At 41.1% G+C, this 21,783-nt stretch overlaps 1 protein-coding gene across 2 annotated transcripts in view; it reads left to right on the top strand.

Annotated features, from left to right (window-relative positions):
• The first annotated feature begins 3,742 nt into the window (after positions 1-3,742).
• Positions 3,743-21,783, top strand: part of efna5b (ephrin-A5b) — a 92,836-nt gene continuing 74,795 nt past the window's right edge. For both annotated transcript variants that reach the window (XM_038704036.1, XM_038704037.1), the window contains exon 1: positions 3,743-3,867. In XM_038704036.1, the coding sequence (XP_038559964.1) occupies positions 3,743-3,867 (125 nt within the window). The remainder of the gene's footprint in view (positions 3,868-21,783) is intronic.

Here is a 21,783-nt window from a genome sequence, read left to right on the forward strand (position 1 = left end):
ACCGTAATTGCCTGTTGGCATGCCTGACCTGTCAGGTTGACACCAGACATACTGAGTCACATTCTCACATCTTTTTAATGAGTCTGTGTTATGATGCGGTCTCTAATTGTCCTGTTGGCAAAAGAACAATGACATTTAAAAAAAGTTATGAGCCACCCAGCCAGCCAGCCAGTCAGTCAGCCAGCCAGTCAGCCTTCCCATCTCACCCTGCTGTGACCCTGGCTGTGTGAGCGTACAGATTAGTGTGCGTGAGAGCAGGAAAACTCGGGCTTGAAGCCAGACACTTGTCATTTTGGCCAGAATGACTTCTATATATCAAATTGAAGCTATCGATGAAACCAGTTATCCTGTATCAAAAAAACATTACTACAATCAGGACCAAAATTGAATTGGACAATAAAACCTCAAAGTTAAGTAAGTTTTTAGAGGGAAACACGAGGGTCTGTAAAATTTGTGTGCACAAGATGTGAATCTATACAATTTATCAGGGAGAATAACAAATGGAGCCGGAGAAGATGTAAGAGACAGAGAAAGAGAAGTAAATGCGTGGGCATGAAAGAGTCCTCTTTCGTTTTTTTCCTTTAAAAAAAGCTGAAATCACCTGATCACTGACAGTCCATGTTAGTATTGTTTTCCTACTCACTAATCAATCAAATGGAAAAACAAATCCAGCCTTTTGAAAATAGAGTTCAAGCCATCTTTGCACCACTCTGCTGGAACATGTGAATGACGGTGAGGGAGAAAATAGGCCTGCATGAGAAGTAATCAGCGCAGCCCACTATGATAGTGACAGCAGGTTAAGAAGCGGATGGGGAGGGAAAGCTCTGCTTCTATGCCAGAGAAAATGAAAGCAGCTGGAGGTACATGCGGTGCGCACTACTCAGTCATATATGCTTTTTATCAAGAGTGTTTTAGTGTGTGTGTGTGTGTGTGTGTGTGTGTGAGAGAGAGAAAGAGAGAGGGGGAACGGGACACAGCAGGAGAGGAATGCAGTCATGGCTGTAAAGTGGGTGTGAAAACAGCCATGTTGCCTGACCTCCAAGCTGACCTCCCCACCCCTTCTCCCATGTTAGTAGAGAGTGTCCTCAGTTTGTGTGTGTGTGTGTGTGTGCGCGCTCGCGTCGCAAAAAAATGCTTGAGAAAATTTGTGTATACGTGATAGCAGGCGATTGTGCCATGGTAGTGGTGTGTGTGTGTGTGGTTGCAACGTGAGTGCCCTTCTGAGTCCTGTGTTTACAATAGTCCACGGGAAGAGGTCAAGAGGATTATCTTAAAATATTAGCTGCCCTCTCACCCCTCCCTCCCTCCTTCTGTCTTCTCTCTCCTTTTTTCTCTCTCCTCCTGTATCCTTGATGGCAAACAGCAGCACCTGTTGTGCACACACACACACACACACACATACACACACACACAGTAGGCATTTGCATCAAAATGCATTTGATGTTCTTGATTTTATGAGGTTAAAAACATTGATGTAACATTTGACATTTAATTTACTATTTATATTTCACCTTTTATGTGATAGTTAATTTCTGACAAGAAAAACTTCACTTACCTCTTTGGAATCATCAGCTTTTAGGTTTCTATGCCTATATTTTGACTGGTTTAATATTTCAACTCCCACTCCTTTGTGCTTGCATGCTCTTGCAATTTGCTACTGCAGCTACACATTTTTCTACTTCTACTTTGACTGTGTGGTTGTTCTACATGACATATGTGCAGAAGAGGAACTTTTAAATACCTAACTTCATGAAAAACATATTTGCCATAGCTATACCTCACTTTTCAAACTCACGCACACAAATAGGCTACCTAAAAAAAACAAATGTGCACGGATTATTCCACCTAACAGACTTATCATTTTTAAACACGCCATAAGGCCACCGGTCACTATAAATTAACCCCAGATTTTCTGTACATTGTATCGGCATGAATTCATGCTACATTTATTTTCGTTAGGGATTTCCCACCTGAATTTAGGCCTGCGGCTCATTTTCTAAAGTTTCATAAATCCTCCTTGTGAGCACTTGTCTGATTTAAGGCGACGACAGACAGGTTTACACTGGCGCACTCTAACTTGGATTTGTCCCCGGCTCAGCCGCTCAGCTATCCCGGCTGCTCGCCACTGCGGGGCGTCTGGGCGCTGGAGCGGCGCCTTGAACCCTTTCGGTCTGCTCCCCGCAACAGGCTGCCCCATCACATCTACCCAGAGTCCCGCATGGCCATCATCTCTCAGCTTTATACCATCACAAAGAGGTTTGTGAATCGGTGGAACAGTCTAATTTTAACATGTTCCTTATTTCTTTATTAGCCTACAGTATTTATTAGTCTATCTTTGGAACTATAATTTAGATTTTTTTTTAAATTAGGCTATGTTAATGTCCAGTCAATATTAGACTTCCCTGTTATTACAAAAAAAGTACATTTGAACTGAGAGAGTAACTGGAGTCCATGGTCTTTGCTCCGCCGTGTCCGTTTGCATGTAATTAAATAGCACCGTGCGCACTTGACAGCGTAAGTAAGAGCGGTCCCTGTCCTGTGCACCTCTTTCCCCCGTCCCCTTCCAGCTCTACCGCTCGGTAATTGAATTAGTTCGGTTTTAGGGGGGGAGGGGCTTGGCTTTGTTCGAGTGACGCCCATTCAAATAATTTCAAACCAATGGGACTATCCCCCGCTCCGCCGTAACCAAACCCACTCTCTCAGTCGGCGTCTGGAGCTGCCTGCCTTTGCTCTCACCTTCCTGCGTGTCCCGGCGTTTTTAGCCCAAGCACACGAAAAAGAGGAAGACTACACAGCACGCACATGGAAGAGTGCGCGATTTTTTTCATTGCTGCACGTCGCGCGATGGCTTATATATGAAGAGGACACTTTGGGATGCGGACATAAACAAGCGTCTCCACAGAGAGAAGCGCATGAGAAAACGCAACGCTGTCCGTCCTCTCTCCGACACCGAGAAGGACTCCTCCCCACCTCGGCCGTGACACCTCCGGTACATCGCCCTGAAAGGATAACAGTCTTTTTTATGCTGGACACGAAACACCGAGTCTAGCATTACCATCCATCTGCCGCTGACTGACTGTATGGCTTTAAAAAGTTGCCTGGAGAACATGGACATCTGACGTGCGCCACACGCCGTCATTGGACACATTGAGCCTCTCTCTCTCTTTTCTCCATCACCTCTTGGACTGACTAATCCCCCGCGCTTTGGGTTTGGAGTAAGAAGAAGAGTTCAGCAGTTGTTATTTTTGCCTCGACACCGGCTACATCCAGTAGCTCCCTGCATAAGTGGAACATTATCACACCACTGAAGACACTGCCTGTTGTGCTGCGCATTTGCGTACGTTGCTCTCACTGTGTGTGTGCATTGGTGGGAGAAATATTTTGTCAGCCCCACCACGCATTTGTCAGAGCTGACATCCCGCATAAAATAAAGCCCATGATTCATCGGGACCCTCGACCTGCATCAGAGAGAAAACAGTGACGCGTTGGTTTTGTAACTTTCCATTTCCATCAACCTGAACAAGTGTCATCTCAAGTGTCCCCTTGAATGGTGACATCCTCGCTATTCCAGGTTTCTATGTTGTGCTCATTTGTATTTGTTCAGCATTCACAAGCCGCGCCAGTAACACACGGCCACATGTGAATGAGCCTCATCACCTGTCCCGGTTGAAGCGCCCGTACAACTCGACTAACTGACTGACCAACACTGAAGAGGAATACGTGCCGAAGTTTTGCTGTAGTGATGCTGCAAATGGAAATGGTCATCTTCATCTGCCTGGTGCTGTTGATGTGTGTATTTAGCCAGGAGCCCAGTTCCAAAGTGGTGGCCGACCGCTACGCCGTCTTCTGGAACCGGACCAACGCCAAGTAAGTGGCCCCACACCGGGCAGGTTTACCGCTAAGAGTCGGCGATGTTCCGTCTCCTCGCATCTGCATGAACCGCGGGGCTTACAGGTTTGCTGGTCCACATCGGTGTTTCTTCCGCAGTGAGGGCATTATGCCAGTAACTGTAGGTACAAGACTATAGCCGAGCATAGGAGCGTAAAAACCTACTGTATCTTATTTGTAATACGTGGCTGCTCATTAACAGCGCGTCCTCAGAGGGAACCAGATTAAAACCGTGCGTAATAAGGCCTGGACATAGCATTCGTTCCCTGGTGTTACATCGCTTTACCCGCTGTCAATATTGCCCAGATTAATCGTTTCATCGTGAATAATTCAGCTTGAACCCCCAGGGTCAGAGCTGTGAAAGGCTAAATAACCTGGAGTATTATCTTGTGTTGTTTCTCTGTCCGGCGGACTCAGGCGGGGTATTTGCACGACCCCACTGGACCCATCCACACCAGTGTCTGACCAGTCTCAACTAGGTTAAATACCAAATAATCAGCACAGATCCAAGTCCATTAAACGTGACCATTCATTTACTCACTCCAGAATAAGTTAATTGCCTTGCCTTGAAAACTTAACTTTCTGACGTACGCACAGACTTAAACTGTGTAGTGAGAAGGACCGCTTTTGTAGGTGCGTCTGTTCTGTGTTTAGGGAATTTACTGAGTGGCTTCATCACTAACTAGCGATAATAAATGTCTGCAGTGAGAGCGTAAAGTGTCAGTCAATAATAAACAGCTCCTTCACGAAATTCAGTACAGTTACTATAATTCAATTTATGGGCATACAGTGTTCTCAGCAAACCTAAAAGCAGTGCTTTGTGAATATTATAAAGGCACCATGGCAGACAAATAAAATTACAAACTAATTTTTGAGTAACAAAGACACACATCAGAGTGTGTTCATGGCTCTTTAGAGCTCCCTTTTGTAAATTATTAATATTTAAAATAGTAATTGAATCAGTTGAGCAAAATATTTTTTATTCATTTTGATTCAGTTTTTCTTGTGCAGAATTATAATGTTGACATTTGAAAAAAGCACACTACTATAATGTAAAAAAATCCAATGATTGGTCTGGACGTTTTTAAAGCTTTTAGAGAACAAATAGATTTACTTGCTAAAAATTAAAATCTAAACAATACAAATATATTCTGGAACATAAAACCCACTATAACTTGATTATATAAAATTGTGAAAGGGTTTTTATTCCACTAAGTGTATAGTGATGGCTGTACGGTATGGAAGCCATCAACTTTCCTATTCAAAACTTTTGAAAACTTTGACTGTATCTAAAATGGACAATATTCTTCACATTTTGTTTCTGATATTCTTTTGCATATTACTGAGCAGGAATGGCTGCTCTTTCATAAGTTCAGAGGCACAAGTCATGTCCTGGCCTAATGTCTCAAAATAAACACATTCAAACAGTTAATTTAAATATTGTCAAGTGTTTCAGGTATAAAACGTGTGCGTTTCACTTTTCATTTAAAGAACAATTGTGTGTTCAACACTGTTAGAAGTGAAATGAGGATTTTATGTGCTGTGAATTCAAATGGGCCACATGAGAGCAAAGTCAGCGAAGTTAAAATAAAAGTTTCTCCAGAAACCTGGAGTCAAAACCCCTCTCTGCTCAGACAGCCTCGAGTCAACATCAGCGTTCAATGTACATGTTTGTCGAGACAGCGTTTCCCACTAAAAGTCCATTACGGAGTTGGACTGTACAAGCTTGTTCCGGGCTTATTAAGTCTAAACACTGGTGGTGGAGTTTACAGAGATCTTTCACTCAACTGCCAACGGCACTTAGTATTTGTTGAATAAAATCCTCAGCTTACCCTCCAAGTGTGCACAAAGCCATTAATAGCATATGCTGAATATGTTACACAACTATTTATATTCAGTTTGAAGTTTTGGAAAACATGATTTATTGCTTGAAACAATTAGTGGTCAGGGGTACAAACGGAGGGCTGACTATAAGCCCTCTCCTGAAGTCTGGGCCTGTCTAGCAGGGTGCGTAGATTCTCGGCCTGATATACCATAGACCATGACTGTTGCGGTCTAGGTCTTTACTCTGACTGTTTATTTATGGGCCGCTGTCTTCAACAGAGGCAAACACAATTTTGAGTTGAATCTTGATTTCTGCTGTTGATAGACATACTTTCATTAGACAGTACGTTTTTTGTTTTTTTTCCATCAAAAAAAGTTTTGACTTGACTGGCCGCTCAGTTAACTTGATATCTTCCAGATGTGCTGACAAGTTTTCTCAGTTTCTCAGGTGAAGGGGAATTAGGAAAGGAAAGGAAATCTACTGTTAATCTCACATCTGACACACTAACGCTGAAAGATAGAGGGGAGAAAACAAGAACTTTGTGATCCACTTGGCTGCATGCATGCTGTGCCTTTTACTCTCTTTTGAGTCCCAAGTAAAAATCTGAGAAGTAGATAGCTTCCTGAGCCTCATGCGTTTCTAAAGCTCTGACTTGCCGGAGGAAAGGAAACAGGTTTTCACAGAGGCTGTAATGCTGCTAACACCAGTCACTCCGTTATACTTACTCTAAATAGAGTTTGTTTGACTCTCCCTGCAGGGCTGAGGCAGGAAGCCAGAAAGGTAACATAACAGGAGGAGAGGGAGAGATAGCAAACTTGTCTTATTGATGACTCAGTTAATAAATATTGAGTCCCTTTCTTCATGCATTACTGTAGAGCGCTGGTGTGGCACTGTAACGTAACTTGCCTGCGTCTTCCTTTGTTCTGAGGCTTCACAGTCACACCGAAAGTACGGCTGCTCCAAGAATTTACTGTGTGAAAGCTCCATGCGCACAAGCTGCCACATTTGAGCCGATGTTACTTCATGATAGCAATAAATTAAAACTAATTATGTAATTTGTCATACATAATGTTAGCAGGTAACTTAAAGGATCATTTCAGTGTTTCACTCTATCTCTTTACATTCTTTCTTGTTTGTGTCTGAACACAGTCATTCAGGGCTTGTTTTACTACCTCCAGAAAAAGCCATTTATTGCCATTCATTTTTGCACCTAATGGAAAATGCAGCTTCCACAGACTTGAAAATTGCCCTAGCTAGATAATCCATCACTCTAAAGCTGTAGTTTGAGTTTGGTTTTGTCACAAAATTTCGGATGTTTCATATAAGTATGTGCAATATGTTAACACTCTGCTTACTTACTTAACGACCAGAAATGGGCTGAAAAACCTGCACGTGGAAATGCCAACTAAAAACTGTTTTACTTTTTTTTTTTTTTGCGAGATGTCTAACTACAATTCATGTAGTATTTAAAAAGTGACCGGAAGAAAGGAAAATATATTTAATTGTCTCATTACACGTGGTATATATTGCAATATGACTTAAGAATGTGTCATGATGTAGACAAAAACAAGTAAAAGGGATAGAAAGGAGTCACGTATGCTATTTAAGTCACTAGTAGACAAAACACATTGATGTAGAAACTTTTACAGCATAGACTTTTTTGTGGCTTTGAATGGGGATTTTCAGATAAGGACATTTGTGTGTTTTTGTGTTTAAATAGAACCTTTTTTTGGCAAAAATGTTTTTGCAGTTCAGAATTTCCTATATTTGGCTTTCGAGCAGCAAGCAATTGGTGGACTGGTGTGGAATTTTATATTAGTTTAGTCATAATTGTAATTTGTGTTAGCGGTGCCATGGCCGTTTGTGCTGGGTGTTTGTCTTATTGGTGACTAGGGTAGGGGCTGAGGGGATTTCCATGCTGTTCTGTTGGCTTCAGTTCACTGTTGTGTATCACAAGACCGCAAACTTGCTAACTGTATTCTTTTTCTAACTAGTTCTACTTCTTCTCTGTTTGCTTTTCCTTTGTTTACCTATCTCCATCTTTTTCTTTAACACATCCACACTTTCTCTTTTAGTTCCTTGTTTGTGGTTTAGATTTTCTTAGAGTCCTTCTCTTGGTACCTTAATTTTCACGTTCAGCGGTTTTCCTATCAAAAAGTTATTTTGGTGGGACAGTTTAGAGAAGTGTCTTGAAGTTTTATCCTAAGAGTTCCTTCAGGTTGAAATAACTTAAAATACAGGGACGATTCTCTCTATGGATTTGACCCTCTGCTATTTCGCTGACTGTCTTTGCTTGTGAGTATTTATTCTAATGAGGGGATTGGACAGACAGTGGCTTTAATGATGTCTCAGCTGTTATACCGATGAGACGGCCCTTCCCTTCCTTTCTCCCCCTCTGCCCTTTCTTCATCCCCATATCCCTCCTCGCCTTTCTCCCACGTTGCCTCTCAGCACTCTGCCTCTCCCTGTCTCTTTCTCTCTCTCTCTCACTTCCTCTCCCTTCCTCCCTCTCTCTCTCTCTCTTTCCTTGCGGGGCACAGAAAATGAATGAATACAATTAGATATTTCGGGAGTCCCTCCACGGTTGATGGTGGAGAAAGACGCGCAGAGGTCAGTTACACTCTGTGAGGAGCTCAGGGAGCGGTCACACACATACGGCGAGGAATAACGAAGCAGAAAGTTGGTCTGTGAATGACAAACTAGTAACTAGAACTCTCCTTGAAGTGGAGGGTGATATTAACATAAACAGTTTGATGCGGTTGTGGTCATGCAAATTGCTCAAGGTGATTTGTATTTTGCTACATAATTTGTAGCTCAGCAAACAGCCTGGAAAGCATTTCTCTAACGTGCTGCCTTGTGTTGTAGTTTTTACATTTTTATTCTTACAATGTACTGTAACTGGAGGCCTACATGCAGCAGTTGTGTCGCTGGTGTCAAAGACAACTTTCTTTTGTTGCACTCATGTCTGGCTCGTCTTTCTCTGTGCATGTTTTTGTGTTTGAGCGTGTGTGTGTGTGTCTGCATGCAAAGTACAGAATGAGCCATAAGGTCATATAGGGATTGTTTACTCGCCTTCAGACTCATAGATACCAGAATAATGACATTTTCTCCCTTGGACTTCTCCTTACCTGTCACAGACCAGTGGGGACATGAATAATTGTCTTGTCAATCTGTACTTGTATGTATTGTGTTTGTGTGCTAATACTGACTGTACACTAACAAAGGCGAGGTGATGAATCATTGCATACAGCCATGTGTGTCACAGATGTGAAAATTATACATCATAATAATGACTTTTATTCATTATAAAGATTCTGAAAATCTCTCATTTTTAAAAGTTTATATTGCTCAAATGGCTAGTATTTGACCCCACGCTAGTCTCTCCTGTCCCCTTATAATTTTTATACCGATTCACTCTGCTCTGGCTCTAGTTCTCTCACTCTGTCTCTCTGTCTGACGGCTGATTAGTTCTCATTAATGACTCCTTGCTCTGTCATTCTTTTATGCTTGTGGCACTGGCAAGCACAAACACCAACCGAGCTGCAGGGACAACGAGTGGACACAAAGGGAGCGAGCCAGAGGATGTAGAAAAATAAACACAGGTCCTGACGAAGAACCAGCAAACTGCAGCGATGCTGTTGTTGCGATGTAATACTTCTATTAGTTTTAAATGGCTGTGACTCTGTGTTTTCTCACCAGACCTGTAAATGCACTTTCCATTTGAATTAGATTTTTTTTTTCCTATTAACTAGAAAATGAGCCCAGCAGGCAGTAGTCAATGCTTAGTCAATGTGCTTGGCAGAGCAGCTGTTCTTCAGCGCGCAGTGGAAGAGGGGGAGGACTCTTGGCCGTGACCCTTGTGGACTTGCTATGCGGCGGACAGAAGCAGCCCTGTTGCCGGGGGTGCCTGGTGGTCAGGCTGTAGTCTTGGATATGCTAATCCTACTGAAGTAAAAGCAGCCTACTACTGGATAGAAAAAAAACATTTCCAACATTCTTTATATATATATATATATACACACACAACTATATAATTTGTTAAATTTTTTATGTAAAAATAATAAAAAATTTAAATGTTTTATGTAAAAATAATAAAAAATTTAAATGTTTTATGTAAAAATAATAAAAAATTTAAATGTTTTATGTAAAAATAATAAATTTGTTCTTAAAAAGTGGTGGGTGTTTTAGTTAGTTTTAGTGAATAAATAGATTGAAATGTTATGTTTTTTTTAAATATGCCTTGCCTAACTTTTGAACAATCAGATATGTTTTTTGACCTTAATTCTGGTGATTTGTTTACCCGAACACACCATTAAAAAAAACTGTGTTTGCTAATTACAGAAATATTACTGAGCCTGACAAGTGTTGACAGTGTTCAGTTGGTACTAAGAGCCTGAAAAAATACCACCGTCAATTCAAATGTTAGGTTATTCACCAAAAAGCGGACGGGATCTCTTATTAATATGACAGAAATGGACGATACTGGATGGCAGCTTCAGTTCAGTTGTACATTTTCCCCTCCCTTGCCTGGGGAACCAGATTTTAATGTCCAGGTTTTTGTTTTCAGAGTAATCACTCCAAGGTCAGACAGAGTGCTGAAACACTGCTATCAGCTGAGCGATCTGTCTTTTAGCTCTCATTCAACCCCTGGCTTTCAGGGGAACGCTCCGTATAGCTCTACTTGGAAACAATAAAGTATTAACCAGCTTATGCAACACCCACATGTGCAAAGCTCAATGTGAGACTTGCATTAAAAAGAATGTTTCCCTCTTTTGCTTGTTGGTTGCCTTTACACTATATGCATGTGTTTGTTTATTCAGGTGCTCATTTTTCTTTATCCCTGGTCTCACTGTGTCAGTTTCAGTCAAAATTTCAAAGTTACGGAAAGTTTTTCCTCCCCAGCTGTTTCTTTATTAAGTTACTTTGTGCCACCCCAGAGCAGCTGTGGAAACAAATCTGGCAGTCTAAAGGTGTATTTTTTACCATGAACACCTGAGCAGATTTGTCGTTAATATGAACATAGTAGACAAAAAAGAAAAAACTATTATGCTGTCGGTATAATTCCGCTCCCATCTCAGAAAATTTTAAGACCCCAAAAAGTAGTGATTCACAGGAATATTGAACTGCTGCAGGTCCAAAACGTCACTCCTGGAATGTTATTATTGTGTAGTAGAAGTCCTCATTTGTCTCTGAAAATGGCGCTACCATATCCTTCTTCAGCTCCTCTGCTCTCCTCTGTAAGATGGAGGCTTAGAAGCAGCTGTTACTGTAGTAACGCTTGGTTGATCTATCACCCCTGACCAGAAAGGGGCGCTACTGAGAGAGGTCTGACAGCCTCTTGTGCCCTCTGCTCTCAGCCTAAAGCATTTGAAGTGTACAGTTAGGGTGCAAGCTATACATACGTTTGCTTGATTCAAACCAGCTTTCTGCTTTGGTTGATTTGACCTCGTTAAACTCATTTACTGTCAACTCACATTGTATTTACGGGAACCACACCAGCATGTAAAGGCCAAAACGACTGATGGTTTCCAAAAAAATGTTTCTCTTTCTGTCACCGTTCACTATTCAGCTGGAAAATGTGACGGAAACGATTGAGACTGTTCGGTTTTTGCCAGACACATTTTCCACAGATAATTCCTTTCATGGTAGGCTGGCTTCGGACCTTAGACTGCCGTTTTCCTTATTTAACTTGGGGGGCTACGGGGGAGTGAATGGATGTTTTTCTAGCTGGGAGGCAGTGTGGAGAATAGATCCCAGAAGAGAACACATCTCCAGCTTGTGAATAAAGACCTAATTGACGGGTTGTAGCCAGTTGTAAATGACTCATGAGGTAATTCATCTTTATAGGCAGACTGAGAAACATACAGAGGAACTGTACAATGCTTTCCCTTTGGAATTCAGATCTACTTGGTTTATTTATAAAAGTTTATATCCCCAAATAGAAACTACAGAAACCATAAAGTGCTGCTTTTAGCCAGATATGGTCTTATCACCTCCTCACCTGTGAGTAGTGAGTGTCCTTCAATGGCTTACACAGCTTCTCGTGTTTTTGTGTGGTGTTTCTTTGTTTGCGTTGGCACAGTCATGGAAAGGTGAAGTGTGTCGGGTGAAAGGACTAAGGCCTTGTTTTTAATATGAACACCTCTTTGGAAAGTTCTCACAGCTGCGTCAATTTTCCACTGACATAAATATAAATAAACAAAAAATCAAACAATGTTGCTTTCACTTTGTTCAGGCTACCGTTGTGGCGGGATGTGCCAATAATAAGCTAGCTGCATTAGCCTGTTTGAATTGACAGTAGAGAAAAATACTAGCAGCCAATGCCCTCCACCCCACCCAATGCTGGGTTGTGAGACTGAAAGACAGCCATTGTTCTCCTCTCTCTGTCCACTCTACATAGCCAGGGCTGAGAGTAATGCATGCGCTTTAAACGGAGGGAGAAAAAAGAGGGAGGGCAAAGGAGAGGAGTGAGGGAGAATGGAGTGAATGGCGAGGGGAAAGGGAGAGTGCACAGCTGAAGATGTAGTACGCTTTCGGACAGAAAAAGGGAGGAGAGGAGGACTATAATGTGAGTGCCAGACACGAGGGGAGAGGCATGTAGCAGCCAGGGGAGACACAGTGTGTGGAAAAGAAGAGGTGGCAGTTTCCCTCATTTCCAACTCGCCTTATCCATCCTCTCTCATCTGCCTCCCTCCGCACCATCCAGCTCATCAGCCCCCTCCCCTCCGTGCCTGTCCTTGCCAAGGATTTAAAGATGCATGGGGCTCGCTGGCTCTCTGTCTGTCTCCCCGGTGGTGACCATGGTTATTTGGTTGGTGGTGGTTCTCCAGGGGACAGACTCTGGGTCTTCACCCTGAGGAGGTGTCGTATTTGCGGTCTGGGTTTCGTGACACTGAGGTTATTTTCTACAGAGACGGGATTAAGCCCGCTCAGGTTTAGACCCCTGCTTTGTTTCCCCTGACACTGAAGAGTCCCACACACAGGGCTGTGTTTACTTGGGGGTTGGTGCTGCGGTACTAAGTTGCATCTTGGTCTTAACTACTGTGACACATTGCACACTGTGTCCTTGAAAGTGTGTTTTCCAATGGCATGCATGTATCACAGTCAGAATACCAGGGTGTGTGTAATGTTGCGGCTTAATGGAGGGTTTCATTCCAAAATGCTATATATCTGCTGTGGAGACAAATTGGTACAATAAGAATGAGCTGTTTTTGTACTCAGTAGTAGATCTACTTTGGAAGCGAAGGTCATAAAATGATGTGTTCCTTTCATTCTGATGAATAATGTGGATAATTATGCATGATTGTAATTCAAATGGTGGATATCTCATTTTGTAACAAACCAATTTGTCTTTGACTCAGCTCGTCTCTGTAGCTGCATCCATTTTAAAGGAGTGTATCCGTTGGAATTTTGGGGTCTAATAAGGCTAAGTGGGATTTTAACCAAAATTGAAATGCAAAATTAAGATCTTGGGATCTATCACACTGTAAATTAAAAATAAAGTCTCACGTCAAAATTTGAAATCAGCTAAACTGAACTTCAGCAACTACTTTGGCACGAAGAGCTCTGTTATACATCTACTCCCCTGGCTCCAAGCCTTTTATTAGACAACAGATGCTTGTCTGATCTGAGCTCTAAGAAGAGCCTGGAATCAAACAGATAACAAATCATGTTTAAAAATGTATAACACAGAACTGAATCTGATGTCTTCAGTTGAATGTGGGTTTGATGTTAAGATGAGCGAGTGTTTTGTGTTTGTGGGTTATCCATTTCTGTGTGTTTGCTGGCAACTCATACGCACACACGAGTGTGAGTGTGAGTGTGGGTGCGTGCGTGTGTGCGTGCGTGCGTGCGTGGTTATCCTGAACTGACCTCTGTATCGCGGCCCGCTTTAATGAAGCAGCAGAAACACACACCCTTTACTACAGCAGAGCACAGCACTATTCCTGACCCAATTCTCTGAGCCTGCTCCTCTGAGAGCTGCTTGATAGTTTTCCCATTTTGTGAAGTTGCATTGTGTGTATGCGTGCATGTGCATTTCAGTCTTTGTTTGCGTGTGGTGGTTGGTATTCCTGTGCAAAACTGTACTGAGTGTGTTTTTTTTTTCCCTTGAAGGGAAAACGATTGATCCCCGGAATGTGTGATAAATCCCATCTTCACCCTCGCCTCTCATCTGAGCCTGGCTTTGACTGGTCTGGCTTACTCCAAACATTATCCCACATAACCAAATATGACACCCTAAAACACTCACACACACACACACACACACACACACACACACACACACACACACACACACACACACACACACACACACACACACACACACACACACACACACACACACTCTGGTTTGGAAGGACAGTTCATTATTTCTTTAGTGAGGTTCAAGTTGCAGTAGATGTGGTATTTATTCTGCTTGTTTATTTTCTGCCTCTAAATCAGCGAGCAGCGAGCCTTAGAGTGCAACAGCCTTTGAACCGCAGCCTATCCCATGACTGCAGTCCTGGGTATTAACCCAGAGCCACTGAGAGGCTTAAAAAGCCATCAGCTCATTGTCCAGAGACACAAAAAACCCCTTCCTCTAACCCCCCTCCATCTTTCTCTTCTCTTTTCCTCCTTCCCTCCTTTCTTAAGAATGCCTTGAGCTGGCCTCTGCTGGCATTCATATTAATCAGTTTTAAGGGTCTAATGAGATAAGTGAGACTTAAGGGGAGTCCCCAAAGTGGCCTAAGCCCTACGGATAAACAGAGGTGATGAGCGCTGCCTATGGTTACATCCTAAGGAGTGTGTGTGTGTTTCTTTTCTCAGCATAGTCATGCATACAAAGGTTTTTAAGGTCCTTAATCACACTGTTGAGCTTTGAAAACCAAAACATCGCCTAACTAGATTTATTGAAGAGACAATCATTACCTTGCTTCATAAATGTTGGTGATGCTGGTGATGGTGAAATGGTTTGATAGGCTTGTTAGGCGGTTGAGAAGTTGGTGCATCCGTGAATTTGAACATCAGGTCTTTTCCACAAACTTCCTCCTTTTGTCCTCTTTCTCTTTCCCGTCCTCCCTTCCTCTCCTCTCTGGTCTTTGGAAACACCAGATCTTTAACTGAACTGTCCTTGTCCTTGGCTGTAGAAGTCCTGCTGAGGTGACCCAGCAAGCACACTGTCAGCATTAGGCTTAATGTTGTGGCTGCAGCACTTAACTGACAGTCTCCTACACTCTCTTTCTCTTTCCCCCTGTTTTCTTTTCTTTTAATCTTTTTTTTAAAAACATGCACCACCCTAACCCCCTCCCCATTTCTACTTAAGCTCTCAACCCCAAGACAGAGAGACAGAGCTACACAGTGCGTGTGTGAGTGTGTGTGATGAAACATGGCGACCAAACCAAGAGAAATGTGGCACCAGGCGTACACAAAGCCGTAAATATGGCTTTGAATCTGTTATTGATTTGAATTGTTTCGAATTTGAGAAATTAAAAAGTAGCATTAATTAATCAACAGTGATTAAAGCTACTCAGCAAGGATAACCTTCATAGGCAAACTAAATAATCTATAATTAGTAATAATCTGCCCATAATTCACAATGAGTTTTGACAGGAACAATGAAGTCAGACATTAAAGAATACCTGTTTGCTTAAAAATGACATTGGAAAAGTTAATGTTTTTGATTAGGTTTTATAAAAAAAATTTTTTAATTGTTTAATTTTTTTTTCATCCTATGAAAAACATTCCTGCTTCAGACAAAATATAACATAATAGTTGGTAACATCTACATTAGAACTACTGGCGTAGCTGTGAGGCGGGACAAGTCCTCAGAGAGTTCAGTTTCACCTGCTGTTCTGTTCCTCAGGGCCGCAGGACTCCACGACCGGAGACATTCCAGCCAGGATTAGAGCGTGCATGGCGGAAGCACAAATAAGATGGAGTGACGGGGGCTTCTTTTCAGAAACGACATGGTGTTTGGCCTGGCTGTTTTGAGGTCATTTGCCTTTTGACATTTTTAACATTTTGCGCAAAATTTACTTTCATAATTTGTGGTTCCTCCGAGCAACACAACTGTGAAATCAAAAATGAAATCGTTAACACGTATAAGAAAACTAACTTTAATCACATCAATTTACAATGAAAAAAAAATATATATTTAACATTTAACAACTAAAAATGACCATTGTATTACAAAAAACTAGTAGCTGCTATTTTATAATTTATGTATAGAGAAATTTGCTAAATTGTGTTAGTATTTAATATTTTTTGGTTTTGCTTTTACTTAAAAATAATTATACGTAGCTGTTGACAAAATACCATCATACAATAAAATCCAATCCAATACAAAAGCCCTCTAAAGAATTTTATTTATTTATTAAATTTTTACCATACCATTGGTTTTTTTTTTCACCCCATGTATTCCTTGTCAGATATTATTCAGATATATTCCTTTTACTCTCCGATTTCAAGTACATTTTTTCTTCAAATAGATATTCATTAATATATAGCTTTCCCTAGTCAAATTTATTGGCTTTGAAACTTCACCTGTTTAAAAATTTTCGCTATAGGAAATGCAAACTTGCCTTCTGTTCATTATACCTTTTATGGAAAAGCCTGACAATTTGCAGATGTTTCAGTGGTATTATTTTGTATGAGGTACAGAGTTAAAGTAGATTATTAGCCTGTGGGAAAAGAGATGCATCATATTTCTTGTATTGGATTAGAGTGCGTGCTTGGCTTTGGGTGGAGTGATGAAATATTCATTACTGTTTGTGATCTCTAAGAAGAGTAGTACTTGCAAACCTTAGCACGCAATTCATGAAAAATGAAGTCAAGGTAGACATATTTTGAACATGAAGGTGATGGAAGGTTGTCTGCTAGTCTGGTTCATATGACCTTAACCAAAAACATTCATGACGGCTGGCACCACTGGACACATTTCCTCTATGGGAGTTTGTTTTCTTGTCTGCTCTCAGGATAAAAAAAGAAAAATCACATTTTGTTTTGTTTGTAACTTATTTGTACTCCTCATAAGTTGTTTAAATAGATGAACAACATAAATACATTGATGCACTTTTTTGAAGATTGGCTCTGGATTCCCAGAGTCTTCTTGTTAACAGATTGACAGGTGTCAGTCGCCAGGTCCGTGACAGTGTCAGACTTGTCAATCTGTGAGCAACGTCAGATTCAAAGCTGCTTTAATAATGCAGTGCAGCCACACTTTATTTATGTCCTCTCCAGCTCTCCATCCTCTCCTTTCTCTGGGATATAGAGAGCTGTCCTTACATTAAGGCCAGGTCAGATTGCGTCGGGCATGTACATTAGCAGCAAAGCCATCCTGCCTGTATCACTGGTAAGAGGAACATGGCACGAAGATGGCTGAATTATTCACACTCATAATCGGCCTTTATGTCCTGCTGCCAAGCCTGGCCCCACTGTTATTCTAGTGCATAATTGATAGTGCTCAGAAGTGGAAAAGTTAGAATAGCAGAAGTAATGCGAAGTGAAAGTGTAGTCAGGCAGCACAAGAAGGGAAGAGGGGGATTGGTGAGGTAGTGAGGGAGATAGAGGTGGGCCCCTATAGGACTTTTTACACTGAGCTTGTGTTAGCCTTTACGGGGCTTAGCCCCAGCTAGCGTGAGGATCGCGTGTGTAGGCCAGCCAGACTAGTCTGGGGGTGGGGGTTAGAGGGGGATGAAAGGAGGTGGGAGGGAAAGGAGATGGGGATCCAGAGTAACAAGGCCTGACGCTGAGCCGACCCAGAATGTGGTCTGTCTCTCGCCCAAAGTTACTCTTGGCCCACTCTGTGGGCAAATATGAAATCAAATTGAATTTGATTATGGAATGAAAAAGTGCATTTCTGTTTTTCACATTTTTGGATAGCAGTGTTCGCAACTCAGCTGTTATCAGCATAGGAGATTTGTACTCATGGGTTTGGTTTTTGTTTGGACCTAATCTAGCAAGTTTTTTCAATACTTGCTTACGCACGTAGGTAAGAAGCATTGACATAACTAGGGCTGTACATATCGATTATTTTTCAAGTCGATTAATCTAACGACTAATTTTGTTTATTCTAAAAAAGGAAAGTTGTCTATTACTCGATTAACATACCAATTTATTCAAAATAAATATCAAAAACATGTCTAATCAATAAATCTATATTTTATTCAATCATTCTGATGAAGCACATTAGAATAATGACAATAGTAGCAAATCTTAAATGAATCAAATTTCCACGTCACTGCTGTGTTGTGATAATAACAATAACAGACATTAATTAGGCTGCTTTACTTAAAACTTTAAATGTTTGTGACATGGATTCATTTCAATATTTAGTAATGCAGTATGATAATCAAATGTACTTCTGCATCAGTGAACACCTGAAAGGACTCTCAGACTGTCCAGACCGTCACAGATCGTCTGTAATTAGATTCAGCTGTTTTCTTGCTCATACGTGGCCGTTAAATAAACAGAAAATATGAAACAGCCGATCGTTACATGACTCGCGGTGTAACGTTACGTTACCATGACAGCAGCGGGGCAGAAATTACTTTTAACTTGAAGGCAATAAACATTTTAGCGGACTACGTGTCCTCATGCTGATAATGTGCTGTACTTGTGTGGCGACAGAAAGTAAACACGATTTGCGGTTCTGCCGTCTGGACAAAGTGCTCCGGGATAGGCTACTTTCGCTTCACGTATTTGTGGACAGCAGTTGTGCTGCAGTGAAGCTGTTTCCAGTTCAGAGAGCTCAGGAGCAGCACGTTGTTGAGTGTCTGTCTGAAATACTCCAAAGTTTAGACGGTCGAAGGCGCGGTCTTGTAGCTGAAGTTTGTCCGGGATAATCCCACACCGGATGCAGCGACGAGTCGACGCACGTAATACACATTGACTTATTTATGTAATCGATTACGTCGACGAATCGCCCCAGCCCTAGACATAACATTACAACCATGCAATACAATAGGCTCTTTTCCAACTGTAAAGAGAGGCCATCTATTGAGAAATTGAGAGGGACAATTTTTTGAAAATGTTTCAAGACAGTACTCTTCGTTTCATATTTTATTTTAATTAACTTGCCACTGCATATCTTCATCTTTAGCTCCTTCCCCAACAAATGTATTCCTACATTATTTTCTAGAGCTAGATATTTATATGGTTGTATTTTTTTTTTAAACTCAGATTGATATAGCTCCCAACCGATTGTCTCTGAGCGCTCCTCAATTGAATAGAACACCGTTCCATGGAAGTTTTAATGTCTCAGGTGAAGGTGTTAACACAGCCCCAGGTGTAGTCTATTTAACACCTCTCTGACCCTTAACAAAGCCTTACTAACTGCTGCCTAGCTCTGCCTTTTGTGTTCCATAACAAAGCCCTTTAGCTTCTAATAACACCACAGCACTGCCAGTGTCAAGAGAAACCTGAGATAAGGTCCACATCAGAGAGTTGGTGGGAACTGTTTAATCCGCTTCTCGAAACCAAACCAACACACAACAGGCAGGGATCATGTTTGGCAAAGTGGCCGGCTTTGATGAAGGGATCGGATGGTGTGAGTGGGAGGAATGGGGACGACGGAAAATAGAAAGGAGACTAAATGCCGGTAGTCTTTTACGGAGCTGTGAAAGAGAACATCTGGAGAATAATACAGGGAGTTGTACACAGTGTGCGCTAATGCTCGCTCAGGCACATACGCTAATAGTGTCACTGCAGTATAACATACAGTTCTTTTTATGATCTTTAAAAAAAAAAATCTATTCAGCATTTCCCCCTCTATTAACAACAAAAGTGAACTATTAGCTCTGTTTTAGTTATTAACATGCTGTATATGCAAATATACTGACCACACCTGGTCAAAAATAAATGAATAGTAGTCTATTAATTTTCACTGACAATGAAAATGTATTTCTTCTTTGCTTTCTATTAATTTAAAACAAGGACACTTTAGTTGCAGTGCCGGACACGCCGTTATCATTTAAACGAAAGCTCTACATCCAAGCTATATATTCGTTTTGTCAACATCACTTTTGCAATATATTAGAAAGTATCTTTCACCACAGTCGCTACAATGTGGCCATAAAGCTGTCGAGTGGAAACATTAGCAGCGATATGTCTCAGAAACTCATAAAACCAATTTACGAGTGCACTTAAGGCCCATACACCTACTGGAGCCATTCTATAAAGATGCAGACAGAGATTGCACCAAACTCCCCCCAATTACCCACATTTAAAAGTAATAAATGTGGATCGATAAGTGATAGAGGGCCTGTTAATCTTGGACTTACCCAGTTATTTCCAATTGAGATTCTCCTTTTCAAACTACAATTGCAGCATTTACAAGCTTACCATTGATTTGTTTCATTGTTTTCTTCCTACAGGCTGAATGCTGCACTGAGGTGTTTTTGCAGTAGTCCACTGTAATAGATGTTTTTATCTTTTTTTGAAGTGTTTAAATTCTTAAGAGACTCGCCTTTATCTTATTAAAAGAGACACTGCAAGGACCAGAATGTTTTTTATTGCAATTATTTTTATGTGTAAATAATTCATTTTTAGATATCCCAAATGAGAAAAGAATTTTAATTAAAGGAAACTTCAATAATCAACACTTATTAAGTAAACAACGTTGATGCTGTGGTGCCCCTGTGAAATACATGCATGGTCGTCTAGCAGTAGGACACGTGAATAGGCCAGTATGCTTAGTTGAGCTCATATGCTTATTTATTTACTGCTTGCCTCAGCGTGCCAGCACTGGAATGCTATTGGCACTTGCAGGTATGGATTAGACCCCTTTCTGTCTCACTGTGAAGTTAATTGAGGGAATCCTCCTCCCACAGTGGACTGGGACTGTCTCAGATCGGCATGCAGACTCAGCTTACAAAGCACTATAGTTTCACTTTTAATTTGAGTTGACGATTTCTGACTCCAGTCTGATGAGACTTCATTCGATAAATCATCTGTCTGTGACCTTTTACACGCTCCGTCTGAAACAAGCCCTCCACATCACACTCCTAGACCCCCATCGCCATTAATGTAATGTCATTAATATGATATAATGGCTTATTATGGTGTCACTAATTAGACTGTACAGCAGTTAGATGTGTTATTATCCTATTCTCCCATTAATTGCTCCACTAATGATTTGCTTTTGCATATTTACATGTAACTGTATGGCTATTCTGTATGTCTTTATACATACACCAGCAATGCAATACAAATGTATGTCTCCCCTTGCAATACTGTGATGAACCCTCACAACTTTCTAGACCTAATTAGTGTATTATCAAGAAAAAGTCTCATCAAGAAAAAGTCTCATCAGGAAATGCCACAGCTAATGCCCACGGATGGCATTTAGTTTAAATACCCACATGGCTGATGGAGGATGAGCTACTGTGTTTTGGATACATTTGTCTGAACATGTGTTATTTATGAACTTTTTTTTTTTTTTTTTACATAAACAGCCAATTAATTAAATGTCACAGAAAAGCTCAGATTAGCCATATGTTTATTTGCTCACAGGGCATATTTGTGATGTATGAGAGTTTGAGAAAAGGCAACTGATTTATGATTGCTGTGGTATCATTTGCTTGTCATGGGTTATCATATGGATTTATGTATAGACTCTTCCATTATTAGAATATGACTTGTTTATATCTCAGAGGTAATTTCATTTCTCGTGTTCATGCCCTTGAAGTCCATAGAGAAAACATTACTTTTGTACATGCTGATCTCCCAACAGAGTTGTATGTTATTGTGTCTGTTGTGCAAATGTTTTTACTTCCACATATCTGGACACAGAATAATTCCTCTCCTTCTGGCTTTGCTTTCTCTGTGTCTCTGCTGGTCTTTTAATTGTGAATTTTTCCAGTGTTTTACAGCCTAGTAATGATTTTATAGCAGGCTGTTTTATACCGGTGTCCAAACCTGCAGCCTGGGGAAGATTTAGTGTGTTGCTGCTGTTGGGTAGTGAGCTCTAATTGGAAGGTCAGGGGGACGTGTTTCAGAGTAGCAGGAGATCACCCGCATACTGCAGATTTAAAGGTTATCCAAACCCACCCGCAGACATAAAGTATATAATTTTTCTGTTATTATAT

The sequence above is a fragment of the Micropterus salmoides genome, unplaced genomic scaffold, assembly GCF_014851395.1.
Source record: "Micropterus salmoides isolate LMB-PRFRI ecotype aquatic unplaced genomic scaffold, ASM1485139v1 Ms_hic_scaffold_7, whole genome shotgun sequence".
Lineage (NCBI taxonomy): Eukaryota > Metazoa > Chordata > Actinopteri > Centrarchiformes > Centrarchidae > Micropterus > Micropterus salmoides.